The following is a 17,509-nucleotide window of genomic DNA, read 5'->3' on the forward strand; positions in this document are numbered from 1 at the left end:
AACAAATTAAAATTTCTCAACAAATTATTTATTTTTACAAATTTAAACAAAAAATTAATCAAATTGAATTTGATATATATATCAATATTATCAATAGATTCTTAGATTTATTTAATTTTATTAAATAAATCTATCATAAAAATAAATTGGATTTAAATTAAACAATTTTATGAATTTAATATATGACCTTCAAAAATTCATATTAATTAAACCTTAAAGTATTACTATAACTTACGTATAAGATCCTTTATATTTTTGGGTTGTTGGTCCTTCGTACTCGTTAGAGATGCCAAAATCACCCTTTTGATGCTCCCTCTTGGAAGCTAGTGCGACGAGGAGAGCCACATCCATATTGTGTGGACAAAATATTTCTCCTCATTTCCCATCCATACAGCAACCTAACCTACTTGCTATTTAGATTTAGATCCCCGATAGAAATTTTTTAATCGTCTTTTATCACTCCTACGAGCCAGGAAAAGGGCAAGGGTTTTGAAGGTGGAGATAGAAGAGAGAACTATCTGTATCCATGGCTTCTGCTCTCACTTTATCCTCAAGAAGCGCAACTACATTTTCCTCAATCTCCTCCTCTTCCTCTTCCAAATTAGCGCCAACTTCTCAGCGAGGAGTGAGTGTTGTTCCCAAGGCTTTTGGGAGGGCGGAGAAAGGTTTAAGCAGCAGATGCAGATGGGGATGGACATCCCGCTCTCTCCACGGGAACAACTCCTTAAAGAGAGGCCTCGTCGTCAATGCTGTCGTAAGAATCTATTCCCCCTTCGATTAATATTACCCAGATTTGCAATCTTCTCTTCCAGCAGCTATAATGTATGTTTTTATCCTTGCATTTCCTATGGTTAGCGTACACGAGGTTTCACAGTCCATTAAGTTGAAAGGAAGAGTAATAAATTGCAAGGACTTTTATCAGAAATGTTGTATATGTGAAGTCATATCAATTGGCTGTTATCAGTAGTTCAGTATGATCTAATAGTTGTTATAGCATTTGTTGATTTAGTGTTCAATATTTTAAATATTACAGCATTAATAATTGTAATTTGTTAGTGGTGATCATAAGTATTGATAATTGATGTCAAATGTATTTCTTAGATGTCATGTAATGCCAAATCGGTGCACCAATAGAACATAACTTAGTGCAGAGCTACAGTCTAAACATTTTTGGATCATTTTGAATACCTCAATCAAAAGCTTGTTGATGTGGCATTATATTTGATGAAGTGGACCTAAAATATTAGATATAAATAAGGGACTTGCAAAATGAGTTGCTGTAAAACAAATTGGAGTGATTGAAAAATGTCATATAAGATTTTGAGATATGCAAAGTTAGCTATGGTGGTCAACTACTAGGTCTTCTCTCCTACCATACTTTCAATCTTCAGAAATTATGATTTAGAATTTAATTGTTTATAATATATCGATACAATTAATCTTTATTTTATTTGACCTCTACTTCAATACCTTAAAATAATATATTAAAATGTTTATGTTTCTAATTTTTAAACATTTTAATATATTACAATTTTAATACATAATTATTTTTTTTATTCAAATTTGGTATATAATTTTTCCTTTTCTTTTGCCATCTCTAAGTTCACCTGTCCAACTTTTTTGAAAATATTGTTTTTGTCTGCATAATCTTTGATAATGTCCTAACTACGTGAAGTCTGAAAATTAATCTCTTATTCTTTTTCTAAATATATTTGGAAACTTGCATTCAAGGAAAATGCAAAGAAAAAATACTAGTGCACAACTTTGTAATATGTCATTAAATAAATAATATTCATATGAAGCATTGGTTTTTAGACTTTAAATAAACATGCATCTGCTTTTTCCAAATATAATAAAAGAATATAAAATTAAAATAGGAGTGTATCTTAATCACAGTTCATTGAAAAAAAAGCCTTTATTTAATAGCAACACTAGTCTAATGCATGCATTATTATTGCATCGTAAAGTAAATTCAAAAGAAAATAATATATTATGTTGTTCTTTAATAAGTAAATAATGTTTTATGTACATATAAACGCAGGGCATTCAACAATCAAGGTCAGCTTTAGCCCTTTGGATTAATGGAATTTATTGACGGGGATAGTTGTAATTAGAACAATCTAAACTGTTTAGACATTTTAGAGGATACTCAATAAGTGGAGTTTTATTAATTTCTATGTATATGTGCAATATTTCATTTGCTCAAAGGATCTTGTCTGATTTGGTGTGGAGGTTGTGCACAGTTGGGAGAAGGTTGAGGAGTTCTCATACTATGGTTTGAAGGTGGGTTAATGTAGAAGATTTCACATATAGATTGTGTCATGGCCCTGATCTAATATCCATTTTACCAACCAGAATACTTTAATTGCCCATCTCCTGGATCTGCATCAGTTTGAGGATCGATCCTCTTCCCCATGGTACGGAAATCATATTTCTTGTCATTTGATAGTTAATAAAAATTAATAAGGAGCGAGTGAAATAAGATTATCATTTGCAATCAGCAAGGAGCGATTATCATTCGTTAAGTTAATAGAAAGCATTTTACAAAGAGGCAGCGACCATTCTTGAAGAGAAGTCTCCCTCCCAAATCACTGTCACCCGTAGGGAAAGTCATGACCTTCCAGCACCAACCGAAGGTTATAAAGGAGCGTTCCAGCACCAAGAGCCAGCATCGAATCAGATCAGAAGAAAGATGCGGTGAGATCTACACTCATCAAGCGGAAGATCGATCATTACCTCCTGTGGCAGCAGTTTGGTATAATGTATCTCACTTATTGTTAAGTGACTATTTGCAATTATATGATATGGAATATTAGGAATATAGAACAATGAGACACTATATTTATAAATACATATCAGGGAATATTGTCAAAGAAATCTGATATATATTTAATTTCTTATGCATTCGTAATACTTGAAAGGCCAATATATTAAATTGTTTAGTTCTTGATCTTTTGCTAATGCCCTCGTGAGGAGAGGTTGGTTTGTGTAAGGAAAGGTGGAGTAATTCCCAAGATGAGGTATGGACAGGTGTTCCGAAAACCTTGAGGGAGAAGTCCCAAGATGGGGTAAGGACCCGTATTCTTGAAACCTTGTGTAATATCCCTTGGCTAATCTGACCCTGTTTCGCTTATTGAACCCCAAGGAATATTGTCAAACAATTGGCATACAATGTTTGAAGCCGCTGTAGTGAATTCTTTATTTATCTTCTTTGGGTTTGTAGGCTGCAAATGAAGTAATGGAAAGCTTCTAACAATGCAAAGTTGTTATAGAAATGATATGCTAGCTGTTTTAGACCTTACACACTCATGAAATGACTGAAAATTAACTAGTACAGCTAGTAGACATTAAGACAAACACTTGTCATGCATACCAAAGTACACCCACAACCATTAGGCATTTAAGCAAACAGTTGGCATGGAAGCTAAGTGGCTGATCAATGTTGAATGTCACCTGGAATATCAATTGACTCCAATCTGTAGGTGATGAAGGTGGCTACGGGGGTTTGCAGAATGTAGAAGAAGCAGCCAAAGACTCCTTATTCAATCTTCATCATAAATCTGAACAAACATCTCAAATTTGGTCTCCACAAAGACCACAAAATTGGCAAGTTACTGTAGCGCTTACTGTAGCGCATCACTGTAGCAGCAAATAAACCCTCTGTATGATGTTCTTAGTTTGCCATATACATATGCCCTCAGCTATGCCAATAAATCTGAAAATAAATCTCCAATCAGCACAATGCCAACTTCTGGATGAAGCCAACCCTAGGAGCAACTTTAGATGAATATCTTACACCCTCAGATTGCTGATGCAATGAAGTCTTCACGTTCTCCAATGCTGATACTCTGGACAAGCTGCAGAAACCCCAACTTCTTCTCCAAAGCTAAGAGACAAGTCTTCTCATAAAAAATAACAATGATCAATCCCCCTTCTCTTCTTTTCAAAACCCTTATATATATTTCCCATGAAGGTTCGATTTTCTCCAATAAGGCATTAAATCAATTAATGATATTAAATGACATTTAATGATATAATATTTTCACTTTGTCATTTAATATTTCACCTTGGTAAAAGAGCCACAATTAATTAATTAAATGGTCCCCTTTAATGATACTTGGACCCTTACTTAAGTTATAATATAAATTATAACTTAATAATATAAGCTCAAAACATTAATGTTTATTTAAACTAAATAAACATTAATATCTCCATTAATACTCAACATTTTTGAACGCCGTCTGAGCTGGGAGCTGACATGATGAAGTTGCATATGACCATACCCCTTTACTAAAAATAGAAGGGGTCCATCTCTAACATCTCAAACTTACTATAAATAGTAAGTATAGCAAATGAAGTCCAAATGATACCAAACGAAAGCCAGATCGAAACACACTGAACTCTGGAGATGATACAAGCCTCGAGAGACCCTCTATCCATACTCATTAGCCTACGAGGGTCAAATTGATAGGCTAATCACCCAAAAACCATGTCTGCTAAAATGGGGACATTACACCTTGAGGGAGCTTGCTTGTAGATTGGTTTCCAAGCGCCCTAGCTTGGTAATTCCCCCATCTTCTGTTAGGGCTAGGGAAAGGATACACCCTTAATATAATTGGTTATTGATTGTACTACGAAGAATTAGTGGTTCACTATTCTCAAATGCTTAATTTAAGGCATAATAATATTTAATAATGTGTTAATTATTGGTAAACTGACAGCCTCCTAGTGAGGGGCATTACACATTGGGTGGGAAGGCACCACCGCCAAGATTGTGTGTTGTGTGAGGAATTAGTCTTGTTTGGTTTGTTCTATGGCTTCTTATAGGGTATGGGTTTAAATCAGGGGATCTCTTATTACAATCTGGAGTGAAAAGTCCTGGTGATAATAAAGAATGGTGTGTTTTTCACATAGTTATGTTGGGCTTTAATGCTCAAGAGTTTCTAGCATTTGATAAATGTTTGAGTAGGATTTCATGATACTAAGGGAAGCACAAAGTTGATATTTAGTTGAGAGTTGGATTGCAATTCTTGTCCTAAAGTTGTGAGAAGGTCGTCAAACTCTTTACTAATAGAGAATTGAGGAAGTTGGGGGTACCATTCTAAGTCATCTCCTCTAAATCTTAGAGGAAAAAGCTTGCAAGGAGCAAGATGGTTAGAATGAATCTAGATTTTGTCGATAGATGAAAAGATTTTAATATGGGTGATTGAATCATTGGTTTTAATGAAAGCAATATTTGGTATGTGGGATCCTATTTTAAGGTTTAATTATGGGATCTTTTATGGTGAAGTGTTGGGATGGATCATGATGGGAATGGAGGAATTGTTGGAGTAAGTTGGAGGCTAGATGTACTTGGTTTGTAATTCATTGATTGTAGTAGGTAGAGTTTGATTTTGATTAGATACAATTTCATCTAGAAATGATGGGAGTTAAGCAGCAAAAAACATGTTTTTAAGATTGGTTACAGATGGTGAGTATGGAGTAGGGGAATTATCAATACTAGATGGCATTACAGGGACAATTGTGGTTGTGGGCTTTTCACAACTAGTTTACCATGGTTGAACCCATTGTAGGGATAGTCGTGAAAGCAAGAAGGTTTGTAGGAGGTTGAGGTAGAATTTAGGGAAGGAAAAAGTTGGATTTGTTCAATGATTTTGTAAAGAAATCGAATGGGAGAGTCTTGTTGGGTGGCCATGAAAGAATACTCAAACACAATAGAAAAGGTTGAGTGCAAGAAGAAATAGAGGAGGTTTACTTCATGTTCATCAAAATGTATATAGCTAGATCCATTTACCCCCTAATATAAATCTAACTATATGATTAGTACAATAAATAGCGATTGTGTACCTTGTGGGTCATATCTTTATTAATAACTCATCTTGACATCACTTGAGCACAAAGAGATGTAAGAATGAAGGTTTCTTTGGGCATACAAGACTTTCTTAGCAAGAGGGGATTAGGACCTGTTGGAAGGAGTGTAACAAGAGAGAGAAGGATGAAAGAAAAGTAGAATGAAATATGCAATGGCAATTATTGTATAGTACTTCTTTTGAATGGCTAAATGGTGTCTCATTTATACCAATCCATAGGCTAATTTAGACAAGGTTGGTCGTAGTGAAATCTATTGATCTTAGGTAGGAGATAGGGGGAGGTGTAATGCCCCCTTCTTGACTAGTTTAGTATGGTGGATTGTTAGTCTCTTCAGTTTGGTTCCCATAGGCTAATGAGTTAGGGTTAGGGAACTTTAGAGGTAGTTTGCCTAGCAGGTTGGCAGTATTAGATGTTTATTTGAACTTTGGCGGTTATGATGAGCATAATGCCTTTTTTTGGAGTGGGTTTAGACGAGTTCTTTCATACTTACTAATTTTAGTAAGTTTGGTGTTAACATCGATAGAGCAAGTTGTCAACATTTCTATATTTAGATATGTTGGTGGGAGTAGTGGATATCACTATCTTGATATTTGGAATAGTTTGGTGATTTAAATTTAAATAACAATAAATTAATATTTTATAAATTTAAATTAAATATTTAACTTTAATTTAATATATTTTAACAAAAGACTATTTGGGCACTGTTGACGTGTATTTTGTACACAATCACACACAGAATAAAATACCCAAGGGTACCTTATCCTCTCTTGAATAAAGTCTTTGATTGCTGAAGATGTCGCAAAAAAAGGATCAATCAGGGTGACTCCAATGTTCTTTTATGTAGGGTCTCTACGTGTGGATAAGCACCAGTGGTCGTTGTGATTGCTGTTTCATCAAGGGGACTTACGTATCCGAATTGCAAGAACAAGATTTCCTAATACTAATGAATTCCAAAAAAGATCAAAAGGGTAAGGTTTGCAAGAGATAAACTCTAATCTAATCCTAAGAATGACCCAACGTAGGCTAAACTTGGCAAGATTCTACCAACTTCAGTATCGCCAAGGAATTACAACTTTACTGAAACTGATGCGATCTTCTAAGGTGAGTAATGATTTTTCAAATCATCAAGAATCATAGGCACTACCATGAAGGTACATATCAATGACTCAATAATGAATGAAGGTTTATGCAATCCAAATATTTCCAGTCGACCACACAAGGCGTCCTTACAATCAGTAAGAAGCTAGTGGTTTGGAGTATGAATCTCACCAAAGATCTAGCCCAACACTCGGTCCTTCAAATTTAAATACTACTTTGACTGAGAATGATTCAAGAAAGTAAACAACCATGAAGATAACCACAAGAATTGCAATAAAACACCATAACTTCAATATTTTATTGATCTCAAAGCCATCATAAACAACAATTGTTTGAAATTCCTTCTTCAAAGCTCAAATTTGCTACAAAATAACTTGCTTCTCAAAAAACTCTAAACTCTAACTATTTCTTATTGCTCTCTCTTAATTCTATCTCTATATATCAAAATGAAAATGAATGAGGGTATAAATAGCATCCTCAATTACAATGAACGGTCCAGATCAAAAGAAGATCAATGGCCAAGATTATGACAACTAAACCCTAATTAGGGTTTATTACAAATAGCCCCCTTTTTATTGAACAATATTAAATGCATAGCCAAATATTAAATTTGGCACAAAAATCTAGGAGACATAGACCAATGACAATTAAGGTGCCACATCATTTATAACAACCTTTCTTCTAGAATCTTATTCCCTTTCCAATGTTGTTTTTTAGCATATGCAATGAATCTAGACACGATTCCTTCGATCTCAGCAATTGGAATCTCGGGAAGATTCCTCATTCGTTCCTCCAAGTGGATGACCTGATCGAAAGCCTTGAGAAGGGCAGTGTCCCATCCAGGTTCAAGTTCTTTGATTTTCTCAATCAGGAGCATGTTAGCAAACATCTGATCCCGTTGCTCATCTGTAATAACATTTTCATCTTTGCAAAAGATGACCTTGACTCTTTCTTCTAATTCTTGCAAATCCACATCTGTCTCAACTGCAATCCTCCTGCCAAGAATAGTACATAATACTTCAAACACCTTGTCCTGGATCGGATGAATAATTTCTTCAACTTGATTGCATTTGTTACTGATGTCCTCAAAAAGAACTTCCTTCATCTGGAGTAAAGTTGACCATTGGAGTAAACTATGAGGTCCTCCATCCATTATCTTTTCATGTGCTAGGACCTTCCTTGATGTTTGTCTGATTACTTGCAGGACAGGAATGATAACATCTTTAGTATGAGCAAAGGCGGCCACTGTTATCATTAGGTTGTGGATGATCTCAAGAACCTGAATAGCTCTGTGAATGGTCTGCATCATTCTTGTTGCAAATTCAATAGCAACTGTATGGGATTTGTCAATCCAAGAGCTCATAAGCTGGACCAAACTCCTGACTCTTTCTGCCTCACCAACTGACTCAAGGGGAAGTGCCTGCGCAGGAGATACTACTGGATCCTGACGCCTCAAAGGCTGATTGAGATGGCTAAAGTAGCCTCTCCAAGCACCGACCTCTCGCTCAAGCTTTCTATTCTTTTCCATTTCTTCTCTAAGCTTGTCCTTAAGTGCCTCAAATGAATCAGTGGCCTCATCCAATGTCTGCTCGGCTGTGAGTGGACCAAGCTCAAATGTTTCTACATCATACTCCTCTGCAAGGATTTCACCTTCATACTTGTCCACTGCTGGTGTAGCTATCTGTAATTTTCGGGATCCTGTCTCATCTCTGATCATCTTGGACATCTTAGTGGCCTTCCTCTTTTCTGTCACTTCCTGAGAATTTCCAACAAGGCTTTCTAAATCAATCACATTATCTTCGTCCTCGATCACAATCACCCTTGTCAGTCTCTCCTTTAACCAATCCGGAATGGCAGATCTTGTTTCTCTAACCTGTATCTCCTTAGGCAATGTTTCTTCTTCTCTGAGAGGAGATGTCACTTCGTCATCATTCTTGTCTTCATGTAACTCATTAACTTGGAGAGATCGGCTTGATGAACGTTGAGGTGCCTGTCCTTCTTCATGTTTATCGTTCTGTACCATTGATTCCATAGATTCCTCCGTTTCAAGTGTCCTCTTCTCTTGTCGAGAAGATGTGCCGGATGAACGATCTCGATTGGCCTCTTGCTTCTTCTTGGAGGATTCTCTTTTCTCAGGTCTCTCTTTTCTCTTTGAGCCTCTAGGATGAGGATTACCCTCACTTACGCTTCGAAGGTTGCCTTCGCTTGTGCTTCTGGGATTAGGATTACCTTCACTTACACTTGCTCCTCCTTCTCCTGGCCTTTCCTCCAAAGTAAAAGTCATAGATATGCTCTGCTCTCTCAACTTTTGATGTTGCACATCAACCCATCTGCGAGTACAAGACAAAACTGGAGCCATCAAGGCATCTAGATCCAAAATTTCAGGTTCATTCCAATCTAGCCTCACTGCTTTGCTTTCTCGGTCATAAGATGATTGGAGATGTCTGCCACTGTCCTGAGTTTGGGCGGCCACTCTGTAAATTTTGCATTTCCTGATGAAGTCTAAAGGCAATCTGGAATGCATCTTTCTTTTTACTTCAAGATCATCTGAGAGATTCATCACAAAGTCTTCCACCTGAGGTTCATGTTTGTATTTCCTTTCGACTGTCTCTTCTATATACCCATAAGGATCAAAACTCTCTCTCAAGGCAAAGAATGAAAATGAATATAAAGCTAACTCCTTTTCTGCATCATCCATGGCTAGAGCATTAGGACATACCTCAACTGAATTTCCTAGTATGATAGGCACAGGAACTCCATTTCCATGCCTGTGTCTGAATGCCTTTGCATAAGCTGCCAACTGTCTAGTTACCTCAAGTAACACTATTCTGTCTGTTGGATATCTCGGCAACATGTAGGGAGGTGAAGGGCATCCATGAACTCTAATATATGTAAACTTCTGAAATTGGATGAACCAAGCACCGTACCTCTTTACAAGCTCTTGTGCATCTTGAGATAGCCGATTGTGAATCCCGCCTTGCAATGTCCTAGTGATGTTCATTGTGAAGGTATCATTGACTAACTTGTAGTCACTTCCTGGAGGATGATGCAAATGAACATAGGAATCACAAACTCTGACTTCCCCGGGCCCTCTTCCGATCACTCCTCTGTGAGGTAGTCCTGCATAATCAAAACTCCTTATCAAGGCATATATGATGTATGAACTCATGTGGAAGGACTTGGTAGCCTTCAGTCTTCTTAACTGCATGTCCAAGCAATGGCTAATCATTCTAGCCCAATGAATTGTTCCTTTTCCTTGAACTATCACTTGGATGAAGTAGAACATCCACTTCTCAAAATAGAAGGCTTGAGGAGCCCCTGTAACTCGGTTGAGTAATGTTATCAAATCTCTATACTCCTCCTGGAAGTCGATCCTATGTGGTGTGTTTGGAATCTTGCTCAGGCGAGGACGACTCTTGAATAACCAATTCTTGTTGATGATGCTCAAGCAAGTGTCTGGATCATCTTCGTACATGGACCTGGCTCCTTCTAAGCTTTTATAGATCATATCTCTGTGCTCTGGAAGATGGAAAGCCTCACTTATAGCCTCCTCTGAAAGGTAAGCCAAAGTGTTTCCTTCCTTGGACACGATCGATCTGGACTGTGGATCATAATGGCGAGCACACTCGATCATCAACTCATGGCACTGGATTGCTGGAGGGAAGCCGGCCGCCTTGATAATGCCACTTTCAATTATTCTCCTTGCGACAGGTGATGGCTTGCCAATGTAAGGGACCTCTCGAAACTTCTTCACACTGAAGTTTCCCAGGTTGGTATCTCCAACGTTGCTCCACTTCGACACGATCTTGGTCTCCAATTCTTCGTTCTTTTGATCTTCCTTCATGAGGGCTGGACGACTGGTGGATGCTCCTGCCTTCAGGGTCGCCATCGTGACACCTACACAACATTTCATAATGAGTAATGGATTTTGCAATATAGAAATATAGACTAGATTAAAGATTGAATTTTAGGAAACTTCATGATAAATCCTTGAATTATCATTTCCTAAATATAACGATGCAATTTGGAATTCAAGATTCTAAATTCAAAATTCAAAATTGAGGCTAGGACGATTCAAAATTCAAAATTTGGACAAGGGAGATCTTGCCATACCTTTCTTGAGAACTAACTCTAAAAAAGATGCAAAATTAGGAAATTCGCCTAGGCAAAATGAAGATTGGAGTCTTCACCGTGAGCTTCTCCTAGCAAATGCGCCTCCTTTATCAACTCCACCACCCTTGGGGTCTTCAACGCCTTAAGGGAAAATTCGCTCCAACTCTAACCACAAACAAAGTTCACACTCCTCCTTGGATGGAAATTTCGCTCCTCTCCTTAGATCAAAATTCGCTCCCTCTATTGCTTCTCCAAAATCGCATGTGAACAATGATTGAATGACGGTTTAAAATGTTTCAAAGTACCCCTTCTTATATAAGCGCTCATCTCCTTATTCTCACATTGGCCAACTTAGAAAATAAGGCAAATAATAAACAAAATTTAAATAAAAAGAAGGCCGACTTTTATAAAAGTATAAAAATATAACCCCAAGCGCTCATCTTTTTATTTAATTTAATAATTAATTAATTTAAATGCCTTTGTAATTAATAATTTCGATTTTTTAAAAGGCTAAATTAATTATTAAATGCCTTATGCGCTATTTTTAAATGCCAATTTAATTAAATATTTCAAAGTTTTTATTGAATTTAGCACTTAATGCAATTCAAAAATGTTGGCGCCTAAACATGGGAGAAATTTGGGACATTAATCAATATTGCTCTGGTCCCTGGGAGAGGGACATGAGCGATCATGCATTTTGGTCCTCCATCTTTCATTTTTCACGTTTGAAACTTCATCCTCTACGTCCAAAATGGGGTTCTCGCTTGGTATTTTGAGTTTAACCTATTCCATCTTTGGAATGAATGCCTTTTAAACCATTTTCGCCCTGGTCCCTTGGTGAGGGACAGGAGCGATTTTTGCTTTTCTTCCTTGGTCCTTGTTTTTTAAACCGTCAAATCAACTTGTGAGGTAGGCAATGATCATCCTTGTTTGTTCTACGCATGTTGAACTCGTCCTTTGCAAAGCAAACTTGATATTCTGGAGATTTTCGCCCTGGTCCCTGACTGAAGGACAGGAGCGAACTTTACATTTTAGCCAAAATTTGTTGAGTCTTGGGGTCAATTCCTTGTTTATCATCATCGAAAGGCATTCCTCACTTTGCACAATTCTTGCCTTGGCGTGATTCTGGAGGGAGATGTTTGATTTTATAGAAATCGCCCTGGTCCTCCAGTGAAGGATAGGAGCGATTTTGCATTTATGGCACAAACCCTTAATCATATCAACATTAAATTGTCTTCAAGGCGTAAAACATTGCTCCTTATTCCTTTTTGAGTCTTGCAAACGAAATTGGCACTCTAAAATTAGGCACACTTGAAGATTTCGCTCTGGTCCTTGGGAGAGGGACAGGAGCGCCTTAGGCAATTCCATCAAGTTCTCGTGGTCTTTGCAACTTCGTTCCTCTTAGAGGCATTCCAAATATCATCTTGACCCTGTATCTTGGCTTGGACTTGTTTAAATTCGGAGGGGGAGGCTAGATAACCAAGATTTCGCCCTGGTCCCTTGGAGAGGGACAGGAGCGAGCTTGCATTCATAAGCTCATTTGTGTTTTGCCAACCTTCAAGATTATCTTCAACGGGGTGATCACGCCCTCCTTCATTTGTCTCAAACCTAAAACTTACTTCATCTTTGCCAAAAACTTGTCTTTTAAGGAAATCGCTCTGGTCCCTTGGAGAGGGACAAGAGCTTCATTTGAAAATCGCCTTGGTCCTTGATTGAAGGACAGGAGCGAATTTGTGCCTTGGGTCGATTTTCTCCTTCGTGGTCCATTCAAGTTATATTCAATGGGCAAAACGTACTCTACTTGATCTCTTCCAAATCGCAAAATCATTGAATCTTGCAAGAATAAGGCAAACTTGGTGTTCAAGCTCCGGTCCTTCAGTGAGGGACAAGAGCGTTTTGTCATTTTAGCATACTTTCTTGCTTGCCAATTACTTCAAATTATATCCAATGGACAAAACATGCCCTCCTTGATCTCCTCGAGTCAAAAAATTGTCTTGGCCCTGCAAGGACAGTGCAACTTTGAGAAACAAGCTCCGGTCCTTTAGTGAGGGACAGGAGCGATTTTTGTCCTTAAGGTCAAATGTTCAACCTTTCATTGCAAACGACTAAGTCTGGGTGCTCCATCATGTTGATTTCATCCCTCATTGCATCCCTGATGCTTCAATTTGATCAACTAAGGCCAAAAATGCCCTAAGTAAACCATCTCGCCCTGGTCCCTGGGAGAGGGACAGGAGCGATTTTGCCTTAAACCTTAAAAAACTTGCCACTTTGAGTCTCAAAAAATCTTCAAAAACTTCAATCCATGCTCGATTGTATCTCCTGGCGACCCTGCACAAGACAAATGAAACAAGTCAATAACCAAGATGCATAAAATACCAATTTCGCCCTGGTCCCTGGGTGAGGGACAGGAGCGATTTTGCCTCTATAGGCCAAAATATCAAGAATTTAGGCTTTCAATCACTTCACAAGGCATAATTAGGTCATCTCCAAGGCTAGGGGTCAATTATCAAACCTTCCAAAATTTGGTCAAAATTCAATTGGACAAAATTACACAATTCCATCATTAACACTTAGGTGAAATTTGAACTTGCTTTCAAAATTCCGACTGGACCTAGACAGACACACCTGACATCCTGACAGACTCATTCTATTCCAAAATTGCAATCCACGCGAGGATGCTCAATAATCTTTCAAAATTTATCTGGACTGTGGCTTGAAAATATCAAAAAAGGAAACCCTAAGGCTTAGCCCTAGTCCAGACGACTCACTCACTTACCCAAAACCCTAAAAGCAGAGAGAAGAACAGGCAAAACCGAGCAAAAGAGAGGGGGTCCCCATTTCAATGGGGCGATGTGTGAAATGGTCACAACAGGCACCAAGATTAAAGTAAAGAGCAAATATCTAATAAGGGGGTCTTTCTAGAGACATGGGTGCACTTTATGAAGATATTGATTTTATTTTAATGTTTTAAAAGACAAATTAGAAGAGGCCGACCCCTTTTTGAAGGCTATAAAAGAGAGATTGGGAGCTCATATGTGGAGCTCATGTGTTATGCTGAGTTTGATATTTTGATATTGCTACTTGTTCTTGGAGGAGATTGTCCTTCTTAGGATTTGTGAGGACGAAATCTCTTGTAGGCGACATTCTCCACTCTGTTGTAAGACACAATCTTGAAATTCTTGGTATTATCATTCAGGAAACACAGTTGAGCTGATTGATGATACAAATATTCAGTTTTGCTGGAGTTTACATTGCATATTTGTTTTTGGGAGAGCTTTTGAGGAGTTTGTTGTGGTTTACGCTTCCATTGGCTGACTGTACCATATCCATTGCTGGCCGTACTTCTTGAGCAGGGCATACTCTTCTTTTTGGGATGTGAGCCTTCTTGGAGAGGCGTTTGAGGGTTTTGTTGTGTCTATTTGCTTATTTGGTGTAACCTTTGGTTGCGGTACTCAGAGCTACATCTTGGCCAACGGAGAGGTTTCTTGGGAGTGGCATCCATTTCCAGGGAAGCTAGAATGCATATTTTGTGAATAGCTTAAGCCATTTCATTGGTGCATTTTCTGGGTATGTTTGAAATAGATATGTAATGCTATTTATTGATCTGGGTTGCTCTTACATTTGAGAAAAATTGTACTTTCAGATCAGAAATAAAATCTGGAATTTTCAGCCTTTATGTATTTCTGAGTTTTGTCAAATTTCTGAGTTATTAGTTTGCTGCAAATATTTGTATTATTCTGCACTTCATTTATCATTCAAAAACCCAAATAGGGCAGCATATTACAAAAGAGTAAATGAAGTGTGCTGAGAGGTAGCAAGTGGTATGTGTTGATGTGTTTTTTAGGCACAATCGAACACAATAAAATACCCAAAAGTATCTTATCCTCTCTTGAGCAAAATCTTCCCAAATGCTAAACTATGTGATCAATTGGAAGATTCCAAGGTTCCTAATGTCGGGTCACGACGTGTGGATAAGCTCTGTTGGTCGTTGTGATTGCTGTTAATCCAAGGGGCCTTACATATATGCTTCTTAAGAGATGGATATCTTGACTTCAAGGAATGCTTTGTGAATGATATGCAATGAAGCTCTTTCCTATTTACTACTTCTACTTCTAATGTTTGAATAAAAAAGTGCAAAAGTTGAGGGTTGAGAGAAATTAAGCTTTGCCTAAGAATGCAAGGATGAAGGATGACTTTAGTGAAACTCAATTAGTCTTTGCTTAGACATGCAAGAACAACTCCACAAAGGCTGATGCAAGCTTCTAAGGAAATTAGATGATTTTCAAATCATTACCAAACATAGACACCACAAATCAAATGCATATCAATGATTGAGTAACAATTGAACCAAAGCGCTTTCAAGGATTCTAGCTGACCACACAAGGCGAATTTGCAATCAACAAACTGCTAATGGTATGGATTAGGAGTTTCACCATAAATCAACACAACTTACTACCATTCAACTTAATTTCTTAAAATAACTTTTAAGCTTGATTTGAGAAGATGAATAACCATGCAAAAAGCTTCAAGGATTGAATAGAAACACCACAAATTCAATATCGTTATTAATCCAATAGCAAAATAGCAACAATTCTTCAAGTCCTCTTATCATCTACTATTCTCTATATCTCTAATGAGTACAAATGAAATGATTGGGGTTTATATAGTACTCGCAAATACAACGAATGGCCAAGATTCAATGAAGATCAAGGGCCAAGATTTTGTCACCTAAACCCTAATTAGGGTTTGATTCACTCAAAACCTATCTAGATAAACATCATAAAAAATATCAGCCAATGGGGAAGTGACATCAATTAGCACAAATAACGAGGAAGTATCCTCCAATAAGAAAATGAATTGCCACATAGGATCACATCAAGCTGTCATCTAGAATTTTGTGCCCTTTTTCCTTTTCCTTTTTGGCATATTCAATGAACCTGGTCGTCATACATTCAATCTCAGTTCTCGGAGCTGCTGGCATGTTCTTCAGTTGCTCTTCTAGATGGATGACTTCTTCAAAGGCTATAACGATGGTAGTATCCCATCCAGGCTCAAGATCTCTTGTCTTGCTAACGAGTACCATGAGTGCATGTATATCATTTGATTGTTTCTCTGTGATCAACCCATCCTTTCCATGGAAGATGACCTTTATTCTTTCCTCCAATTTGTTGGTGTCTATATGCATTCCAGGATCTATCTTCTTCTCAAGAATGATTTGTGCTACTTCTACGATCTTATCATGAATGATGTGGATAGCCTCATCAACTTGACTGCATCCATTGTTGATATCTTCAAAAATGACCTTTCTCATGCGAAGCAAGCTTCCCCAATGTAGAAGGCTCGGTGCTTGTCCATCCTTCATCATGTCTTCTTTCACCAAAACTTGCCTAGATGTCTTCCTCATTTCTTGCAAGACTGGGATAGTGATGTCTCTAGTGTAGACAAACATATCAAATGCTTCCATGAGAGCTTGTGTTTTCCCAAGAACCTTTATAACTCTATCAAGTGTCTTCATCATGTCTCTTATGAATCTGTTAGCCGTCTTGAAGGATTTGTCTATCCATGCATCCATTAGCTGTGCTGTGTTCCTTATCTTTTCTGCATGATCCATTGATTCTGGAGGAAGCAACGGTGGTGGTGTAATTGATGGTTCATGTTGCCTCAATGGTTCCTTGAATTGCTGGAAGTAGTTTCTCCATGCACTAACCTCTCTCTCCAATTTCTTGTTCTTTTCTACTTCCATCCTAAGCATATCATGAATTGTCTTCACTGAATCATTCATATCATCCAAGGCTTGCTCGGTAGTAGGTGGACCTAAATCAATAGCTTCCATGTCATATTCTTCCGTTGTGATCTCATCTTCAAACTTATCAACCATTGGAGTGGTGATTTGTATCATTCCAGAACCTGTATTGTCCCTTATCACTTTGGACATCTTTGTTGCTTTCTTCTTCTCAACGATTCCTTGAGTCCGACCTAGGAGACTATCCAAGTCACCTACTGGTTCTTCATCCATTGCTATCACCTCTCTGGCAAGCCTCTCTCTAAGCCATGCAGGGATAGATGATCTTCCTTCTCCCACTTGTGCTTCCTTGGGCAATTGCTCATCTCTAGGAGGGGAAGTTGTCTCATCACTATCTTCTCCTTCATCTTCATCACTTACTTGAATGTGAGGAGCGGGATCTTCTTGATCTTGTGATAGCTTTCCTTTATGTCGCCTTTCACTTCTGTCATTTTGAACTATGGATTCCATGGATTCATTCACCTCATGACTCAAATCCTTATTAAGTCCTTGGTTCTCTTGGCTTTCATTTGGATTCATCTCTTCTTCATGCCGGGAAGAAGTAGAAGGATGACTGGAATTTGACTTGTGTTTCTTTCTTGATGACTCTCTTTCTTCATGACCTTCCTTTCTTTTGGAACCTTT

At 37.8% G+C, this 17,509-nt stretch overlaps 1 protein-coding gene across 1 annotated transcript in view; it reads left to right on the forward strand.

Annotated features, from left to right (window-relative positions):
* The first annotated feature begins 383 nt into the window (after positions 1-383).
* Positions 384-17,509, forward strand: part of LOC131065191 (2-Cys peroxiredoxin BAS1, chloroplastic) — a 44,455-nt gene continuing 27,329 nt past the window's right edge. Inside the window, exon 1 of the mRNA XM_057999649.2 lies at positions 384-754. Within this exon, the coding sequence (XP_057855632.2) occupies positions 527-754 (228 nt within the window). The 5' untranslated portion in view covers positions 384-526. The remainder of the gene's footprint in view (positions 755-17,509) is intronic.

Source organism: Cryptomeria japonica, chromosome 1 (assembly GCF_030272615.1).
Source record: "Cryptomeria japonica chromosome 1, Sugi_1.0, whole genome shotgun sequence".
Classification (NCBI taxonomy): domain Eukaryota; kingdom Viridiplantae; phylum Streptophyta; class Pinopsida; order Cupressales; family Cupressaceae; genus Cryptomeria; species Cryptomeria japonica.